The sequence below is a fragment of the Wolffia australiana genome, chromosome 3, assembly GCF_029677425.1.
Source record: "Wolffia australiana isolate 7733 chromosome 3, ASM2967742v1".
Taxonomy (NCBI): domain Eukaryota; kingdom Viridiplantae; phylum Streptophyta; class Magnoliopsida; order Alismatales; family Araceae; genus Wolffia; species Wolffia australiana.
In genome coordinates, this window is record NC_135837.1 from 5,701,679 (window position 1) to 5,710,640 (window position 8,962).

The 8,962-nt window shown below is 41.3% G+C and overlaps 1 protein-coding gene across 2 annotated transcripts; it reads right to left on the bottom strand.

Annotated features, from left to right (window-relative positions):
• Positions 1 to 1,378: 1,378 nt before the first annotated feature.
• On the bottom strand, positions 1,379 to 7,805 carry LOC144700749 (serine/threonine protein phosphatase 2A 55 kDa regulatory subunit B beta isoform-like). 2 transcript variants are annotated; one of them, XM_078572246.1, is made up of 14 exons: positions 7,399 to 7,805; positions 6,377 to 6,480; positions 6,168 to 6,263; positions 5,966 to 6,085; positions 5,730 to 5,900; positions 5,338 to 5,429; positions 5,033 to 5,151; positions 3,658 to 3,778; positions 3,424 to 3,547; positions 3,229 to 3,297; positions 2,571 to 2,662; positions 2,308 to 2,385; positions 2,091 to 2,164; positions 1,379 to 1,692 (listed from the first exon to the last, which is right to left on the bottom strand). In XM_078572246.1, exons 1-14 carry the CDS (start codon positions 7,520 to 7,522, stop codon positions 1,550 to 1,552), a joined length of 1,527 nt encoding a protein of 508 aa, XP_078428372.1. In that variant the 5' UTR covers positions 7,523 to 7,805; the 3' UTR covers positions 1,379 to 1,549. The 2 variants fall into 2 exon arrangements, with proteins under 2 accessions (XP_078428372.1, XP_078428371.1); XM_078572245.1 differs by having other exon boundaries at positions 3,658 to 3,781; positions 7,399 to 7,801.
• Between the last annotated feature and the right edge of the window lie 1,157 nt (positions 7,806 to 8,962).

Genomic DNA, 8,962 nt, shown 5'->3' on the forward strand with positions numbered 1-8,962 from the left:
GGATTCTTCAATCCGAGCACTACGAAGCGCATCCTTGAAAGTAAGCTCTTTCTCCCGGTGAATAAGTTGAGCCCGTAGAGATTCATACTCCGGGTTAAGTCCCATAAGGAACTGGAAAACCCGAAGCTGGAGAGTGTACTTTCGGTCCACGGAATGAGGATCTGGTGGCATGTAATGATCAATCTCATTCCAAAGGGAAATAAGCTCCGTGCTATATTCCATAACAGATCTGTCCCCTTGACGCAGGTTGGCAGCCCGATGTACTAGCTCATATAACGTGGCGATGTTATGCTGCTTGGAGTGACTTTCAAGGGCAGCTTCCCACACTGCCCGGGCCGACTCGAGGGACAAGAATTCACCCTTAATGCTAGGTGAAATACTGTCCAATAGCCATCGGTGGACCACCCCTTCAACATCCAGCCAGTCGTAATACTTGGAATCCATCTTGGGTGGTCCATCTTCCAGCAAATGGCGCATCAGACGACCTTTGAGAGTGATCTGAACAAACTGGCGCCATTGAAGCAAGTTGAAGCCAGTAAACATCCCATCCGGAGGCATCTTGGGCAGAGAAAAAAATCCAGACGAAGTAGACCAATTTCCCGGCTCAAGAGACGACCCCGGTGCAGGAGGCGTCCGAACAAAACTGGATGGAGTAGATGCTGGTGTCACATCAGAGGCCTGAGCTTCTGGATGATCAACGGTCTCAGGGTTCTCCATGGACGTCTGAAGTGTTAAAGTCGCAAATAAATAGATTGCAGCAATGAGGGATCAGCGTGCGGAGAAATCCTCGCACAGTGGACTCTGTGCGCAGAGGAGCCCACACGAAGGAAGACTCTGGGCGCGCGAAGGAGGCCACGCGAAGGAGAGCTCCGCACGCGGAGGAGACCGCGCAAAGGAGGACTCTGTACCCAGAGGAGGCCGCGCGAAGAAGGTCTCCGCGCGCGGAGAAGGCTGCGCGAAGGAGTACTCCGCACACGAAGGTAGCCGCGCGAGGGAGTCTTCCGCGAAGGGAGGTGTGCGAAGGAAGGTGTTAGAATGGCACTCAGAGTGAGAGATGAAAGAACAAAACAGAAACTTCTAAGGCGGCTAGGGTTTGGGGGCATTTAAAGCCCCCCATTACATTCTCCCACGTGGGAGGTTCATTAGATGCCCCCCCACGTGTGACCACTTATTAAATGGGTCACACGTGGGAGAATCCTGCGTAGGGGTTTAAAGTGAAAGAAAGGAAGAGAGAAAGAGAGGAAAAAATGAGAGAGAAGGTGGAGAAGAGAGAGAAGAGAGAGAACTGTAGGGTCCCAGTTTAACAGAAGGCCGCGCGAAGAAGGAGAGAGGCCGGAGCATCTGATGTCGGCCGGAAACCGCCGATGAACAGATCATGTGAACACGAAAATGGGAAAACTTCATACCCAAAAGACAAGATTACAAGTGTTTATATAGGGGCCCTAATGGTTTAATTAAGGAAAATGCCCTTAACAGGCTAATTAGGGAATATAATGATGACAAAGAGGAGCCATAATGTCCACAGTAATGGTTATGAAAAAATGGTGATCTATGCATGGTAAAAGTAAACACTATTGGCAGAAGCACAAGCGATTAAGTTAGCTGTTGGATGCCAAGTCAAATTTACCAACTTTGAGTTCAAGTCGAAAGAGCGCCCTCGGTTGATATCATTGTAGGAGGGGCTGCCAGATTCTGTTCGCAAGGAATTTGAATGAGCTGTAAGGGAACACAAAGAACTCGAAGAAAAGCATCTGGAGAGAGAGAGAGAGAGAAAGAGAGAGAGAGAGAGAGAGAGAGAGAGAGATGGATGGCAGTATCCAGAGAGAGAGAGGAAGAAGGAAAGACAAAGAGATAATGGGAGACAGATTGGTGAATGTATAAAAGAGAGGGATGTAGAGATAGATTGGTAAATATATATATATATAGAGAGAGATATGTAGGTAAATAAAGGAGAGAGAAATGTAGAAGTAGATGGGTTGAGATGGATAGAGAGCCAGAGAGAGAGAGAGATAGGTGGTTATATAAAGGAGGGGGAAATGTAGAGGTAGACTGGTTGATATAGAAAGAGAGAGACAGAGAGCTTTTACAACCTCGTCTGGAATGTCTTTTTGTTATGCTGGGCAGTAATCTTGAAACTTTTGGCTTCGATGGAGAACTTGGCATTCTGCGGAGAAATGAGATGGCAGACAATTATGTTCATAACATGTTATGCTTATATGTCAGAAATTCATTCGATTGATTCACATAAAATTCAATGTAGCCTGGAAATACACTTAATATTAAACTTCCTATAGCTTAAAAATTCACCTGTTTGGGTTTCTTGTCGCCTCTAATGTGGTTCCAGCTTCATCTCCGTCTTTATAATTGAAGACCTTAAAGACGTTACTGAAAGAAGATGGAGAAGAAATACAATCATAAGTACTTTATGTACGATATTTATGTGTTAGTATATCACTTTTCCCAATTCAACCAAAATATATTTAGAAAGATTTCAATTATTTCACCAAGGAACATATTTCTCCTATCCGGGAAACTCCAAATTTATTTTATGAAAAATAAATTCCACAAACCTGTATGAACCAGAAGCAAAATTGAGCCCATCATTGCTGAGGCAGCACTGAAATTTATCAAATATGGTGTCGCTGTTGTACAACTCATGCAACTGTAACAGAAATTATAAAGGCGTGAGAAAATTTTCCCCATTCCAACTCGCTGAGTGATTTTATCAACAATACACAGTTGCCCATCCCAACCCATCCTCACGGTTGCCAAAAGGTTATGTGTTGTTTGTCCCTCCATCTCTCTATATCTATCTCCCCCCATGTCTAGCTGTTACTTCTTATGCACAATTTCCGGACTTTACGGTTTAACCGTGATTCCAATTTAAGGCTGATAAACTTAGTGAGAAACCTTCTCCTCCAATTATGAAATAAGAGATAATTTCATGCAGCAAGAGCACTACAAGAGGATGGGTTTGTGGGCAGTGATTTTGAAAAGATCCCCAACGTCTTGAGGGTATTTCTGTCCAAATATTCTGCTTGGGGTATTACGATTTTTTCTATCTCAGGGTAATCTACAGAAAATAAGAAGATTACTATTTCTATTAGGAAGGACCACCGATCACGGATAACCTTCCCCCACTTTTTTTAAAAACAGAGATTATGTAAGTTTTTGAATTTTATACGGTCCATGAAATAAATGACTATTTGGAATAGAAAAAGATCAGACCTTTGGGCGAAGGTTTTCATGGATACTATACGTTACAATGGGTGATGTGTCCATGCGCAGGTCCCACAACTGAAAGCCAAATAGAAATTAGATTTGATAGAATTTCTAACAGGAAGAGATTTTGATTTGTTGCTAACAAAAGAGGAGTAATTATTGAGCATAAAAATTAACAATCCCTTTAAAATAAAAAAATACCTTAAGATTCATGAAATCACGACTTAAAACATGAACTCCGTCACTTGCAAACTTGATATCAGAGATGGAAGAAATTATTTCTGTAAAGAAAGACCTAGATCCCAGGTCTTGACGATCTTTTAATCTTCAAATGTAGAAAAAAATTCATTGGAATCTTGAAAGTGTAATAAGAAAAAGGTAAACAAACTTGCAAACAAGAAGGAAAAAAAGGAGAATATTTTAACGAAGACTCACATCCTTGCACCAAAATCACATAAAGCGGACCGCCTCAAGTCAACTAGGCGAATGAATCCCCTTGAACTACCATATGCAAGAATGTTACAGGATTTCGGGTGAAACTCTGCTGTTGTTATCACTTCTGTGTGGGAAACAAAGCACTTAGTGCCAATTTCAATGATACACTAGTTACACAAGCCGTGCACAACTGACAATATATGAGTGAGGTTTTCATGTTAATATTGTACCTAAAATAGAGGCATCAAACACTTTCACCAATCAAATAAATAACATTAACATCAGAGATCACCATCAAAAGTCAGACTACAAAAATCTTTTTGACTCTTTCAGATGAAAACCTAAGCTATTCTGTGGAAATCAAATCGATGTTTAGCTACTGATATGAACCCAGGCGTTTAGATAGAGAAAGAGACACAGGGGAGAGGAGACCAGAAGAATGGACGTCGATAAGGGAAGAGTTTACAAAGGAGTGAACATCACCATGGGGTGTCTTGACAGGCTGGACGTAATATGGAAGAGACAAACAGTTAAATAGTTCTTCACTGCCCTCCAGAAAGGAGGGTTACATCATTAAAGGGAGATTCAAGAAAGATAAAAGGACAAAAGTGGTTTTAATGGGCTAAAACAACAGAGATACCCCTGTAAGATTAGGGTTTGTATCAGCTATCAACATTGGTACGTAGTTATCACGATTAACAAGGAAAGAGACGTTAATCTTTGAACTTCGGAAAGTATAAAGGTTAGGAAAAGCAACAATAATTTAGGAAACCGAGAAAGAAGTAAACTAAGAAAACATAACACTCAAAGGAAGCTCACAACATGGTGGAGAAAAAAATTCAACAGATGGTAATTTGAGAAGCTTTCACCCGGAGATTTCCCTTGAAATATTTTTAACTGGGATCTTTGATTACTGAAACTTCCTTCATGAGATAGTGAGACAAAGTGGGTTATTTTCTCAGATTGACAGTATTTTAAACCAACTTCATGAGACACCTCATTTAATGAACTTAATTACATCCGTAACAAAAAAGAATCTTTCAAAGAATAATGTTGAAACTAAGGGGAATATAGTTATTTTCTCTTTTTACTAGCTTTTAATATAGTTTAGAAAATTTTAAGTTGCTTTTTCAAAGCGAAGACAAAATTTGCCCTAATATGTTCAAGGGCAAAAAGGCACATGAAATCTTAGCCTTCTTCTCCACTCTCTTCCGAGTTGCAACAGATAATGAACACCCATGAGACACTGATAAGGCACCAATCATGAACTGATGAAGAACACTCCATGGAAGAAATTGAGCACAAAATAACCGATTTGAATCTACATTAAAATAAATGGTGTTGGAAGAAGCTCCAGGAAAAGAGAATAAATTACCTACAAGATCCTCCATATGAGGAGGCTTCAGGTCAACAATATTAAAACACTGATTCCTGATTTCCAAGTTCCATAAATTAATTCTGAGGTCATCAGCCGAGATGAATGTCTCTCCATCGCTGCACAAAAAAAAATTTAGAAACATGTTTCAGCTCGAGTCCCAAATAATCCTAAATTTTTGTGCGGAATTTTCACTATTTTCTAACCGACTTTCGATTAAAAATGTTTAAATGACTTTTAAAATGCTTATATTGAATGAGGCAACTGGTGATTCTGTGAATAAATCGATGAAAGAATGAGATTACCTGTTATTTGATATAGAGTGGATGTTGAATTCATGCGCGTGGGAGTATATTCTCCGGCATCTTGCAGCAGTAACATCTTCAATATTAGATATCTGGTCACAGAAAACCCATGCCTTTATCTATCTTCAACGTTCTGCTCATGCAGGATCATATTAGTTTAACTACAGCGATTAAAAGAACATCAGAGTTTCCATACTAGTATGATAGAATATTAGAAATGTGTGCTTCAATGACGTCTCAGTAAGTGTAAAGGAATTAGTTAATTCTAGAACAACAGAAACTGACATCCAATGATAAAATTATATGATCTTTCTTCTCAGCAGTTAAAAGGTATTTATTCTTTTAATTCATAGTTAGAATGAGTTTTCAAAAGGTTTAAATGCAAATGATACCGCTCCAAGTTCCTCCTGACTTGATGCTGATGCTAGCAAGTTGAGTTTAACCGAAGCAAAAGATCCACTTGTGTTTGTCGCAAAGCTCTTCTCTGATAGAAGTGTACTTTCTGAGATTTCAAGCTTGTTAGGAACCATGCGTTCTATTTTCTTTGCTTTCTGCTCTAAGACCTGTTCCACCAGGAAGAAAATATCACAATCAAGATTTAGGCCACACGATTTAGGAAGAAACCAACCTTCCAAAGCTTGATAGTCCGGTTGTTACACGAAAGAATGAACAAAGACTTATTTGGAGAAGCGCACCATCTCACTTGATTTATCTTCTCTTTAATTTCCAAACTCTTTAGGCAATCAAACTGCACAAAAGTAAACAATTTTCTCATACGATGTGAAATGGAATATTAACATTATTTGGAGAAATGCGAATTGTAAGAGCACCTCAGGAACATGGCTCTGAAACTCGGTCTTGTAGACATAGGTCGGAGGGGAAATATGGGAACCATCCAAAGTCTCCAAAACTTTGCGAGGAGAGAGCTTGATAGAAAATATCGTAGATGAGGATTAATGGATATGTTTCATTTTAAAATTCTATAATTTTTTAGTCTTCATTTTCAGTGCTATAAATAAAGGGGACGTGGATTGTTTACCTTCTTTTTGTCACTTCTTTCAAAAAGAACAATGCGGCCACCAAAATCACCGGTTGCCAGATAATCTCCTCTTCTATCAAACTCTATCGCCGAAATGATATCAACTATTATTGAGTAGAAAAAAGATAATTAAAAACCCCAGTTTTCATGTAACAATTTTGCAAGTGGGAATATCATCAAGAATAAGTAGAATGTACGTAATTAGATGATAAAAAAATTAATTTCATTTAAAAAGTTCACTTAAAATGGTGTTATTTTTTTCCACCACAAAAAGCACCAGCCTAATCACTGCATCAAAATATTGAAGGTAGGAAACAATGGGACGATAATAGAAACACTGATTTGAAGTCTCTCGGACATATAAATAGCAGGGCTATTACAGATTTATTAACCAGAAGTATAAGCGATGGGCAGATTTAAAAAATCATTATGAATAGGACTAACTCAAGATATATAGACTTTTGCCGCTCTACCCATCACGTTTGAACCTCTACATTTGATTGACCGGAAAACAATATGTTAAAAACGTCAGAAAGTTTTTATCAGTACACGAGTTTTGAATTACTTACGCAAGATATATGATTTTAATGAAGACATCGTCCATTTTAGTTTTGATTAAAATGGAGTAACTTAAAAAAATGTGATCTTGAAACATTTTAGAATAAAAACTTCAAGCAATCGTCAATAATGATAATAATTCATCTTAGACTCATAGACGACGAATGCCAAGATTGAGCTAGAGTAAGATAGCCTTTAAAAAATACCTCCTTTTTTAACTCTCCACAATTCAACATCCTACTATAGTTCATAAGCTTTTCACCAATAATTAGGACGAATCCTTCATCAAAAGTCTCTAATTCTTCAATCAATTCAATCAGATGAGGGAACGACACAGAAAAATCCATCCGGCGGCAAAATTAACCAGAATAATCGTTTCCAACTCAAACGGAAAGAATGAAATCATCATAATTCGGTCTACCAAAGAGGGATTCGAACGAAAACTAACAAAAGACAAGACCCACCGTCCAAGATTTGCTCCCCGGGCGCCCGCTCACCGAATACCTGAGAAAACTTCCACTCCGGCGATGGCGACATTAGCGGGGATGTTCTACTGCTCCCACCCCGGCATACATTAATTTTCTCCATGTACAGAAAATGGCGGTGATCCGCAGAAATGGGTCAAGATCAATCATGGGTAGAAGAAATTCCTTCATCGATGGAAGAAAATTCCATCTGCCATGATGCAGAAGGAAGAAAGATAGACAAAGATAAGATTACTGGGTGGGAAAAAAAGGCTTCTTTTGGCCGTCATTTATTGTGGGTAAGATCGAATTCGACTACGTCAGCCTACTGCATACAGTAGTTGCATGATCGTTTAGTCCACTGGAATTCATCTCCGCCGTTGGAGAATCGAATTTTTGCGTGATCGTCAAAAGTCTCTCTCCCATTGGGTCAGTCGAAATTGGATTTCTGTCAAACTCATCTCTCTCTCTCTCCCTCCCTCCCTCCCTCCCTTCCTCCATTCCTTTCTCTCTCCTCTCTCCCTCTCTTCCATTCCTCTCCCCCCTCGGCTCGGTCTCTGTCTCTCCTTCTCTTTCTCACTCCCTCTGTCTCTCCCTCTCTCACCCTCTCTCTCCCTTCCATTCCTCTCTCTCTCTCTCTTCTCTCTTCTCTTCTCTCCCTCAGTGTCTCACTCTCTCTCTCCCTCTCCCTCTCTCTCTCTTCTCTCCCCCCGTCTCTCACGCTCTCTCTCTCTCCCTCTCTCTCTCTCTCCCCTCCCGGTGTCTCACTCTCTCTCCCTCCCCCTCTCTCTCTCTCTCTCTCCCTCTCCCCCCCTCTCTCCCCCCCCCCCCTCTCTCTCCCTCTCCCTCTCTCTCTCTCTTCTCTCCCTTAGTGTCTCACTCTCTCTCCCTCTCCCTCTCTCTCTCTTCTCTCCCTCAGTGTCTCACTCTCTCTCCCTCTCCCTCTCTCTCTCTTCTCTCCCTCAGTGTCTCACTCTCTCTCCCTCTCCCTCTCTCTCTCTCTCTCTCTCCCTCCCCTCTCTCTCTCTCTTCTCTCCTCAGTGTCTCACTCTCTCTCCCTCTCCCTCTCTCTCTCTCTCTCTCCTCAGTGTCTCACTCTCTCTCCCTCTCCCTCTCTCTCTTCTCTCCTCAGTGTCTCTCTCTCTCTCTCCCTCTCCCTCTCTCTCTCTTCTCTCCCTCAGTGTCTCACTCTCCCTCCCTCTCCCTCTCTCTCTCTCTCCCCTCTCCCTCAGTGTCTCACTCTCTCTCCCTCTCCCTCTCTCTCTCTTCTCTCCCTTAGTGTCTCTCTCTCTCTCCCTCTCTCCCTCTCTCTCTCTCTCTCTCTTCTCTCCCTCAGTGTCTCACTCTCTCTCACCCTCTCTTTCTCTCTCCCTCAGTCTCACATTCTCTTTCCCTCTCCCTCTCTTTCTCTCTCTCTCCCTCAGTGTCTCACTCTCTCTCACCCTCTCTTTCTCTCTCCCTCAGTCTCACATTCTCTTTCCCTCTCCCTCTCTTTCTCTCTCTCTCCCTCAGTCTCTCACTCTCTATCTCTAACCCTCCCTTTCTGTCTCCCTCAGTCTCACGC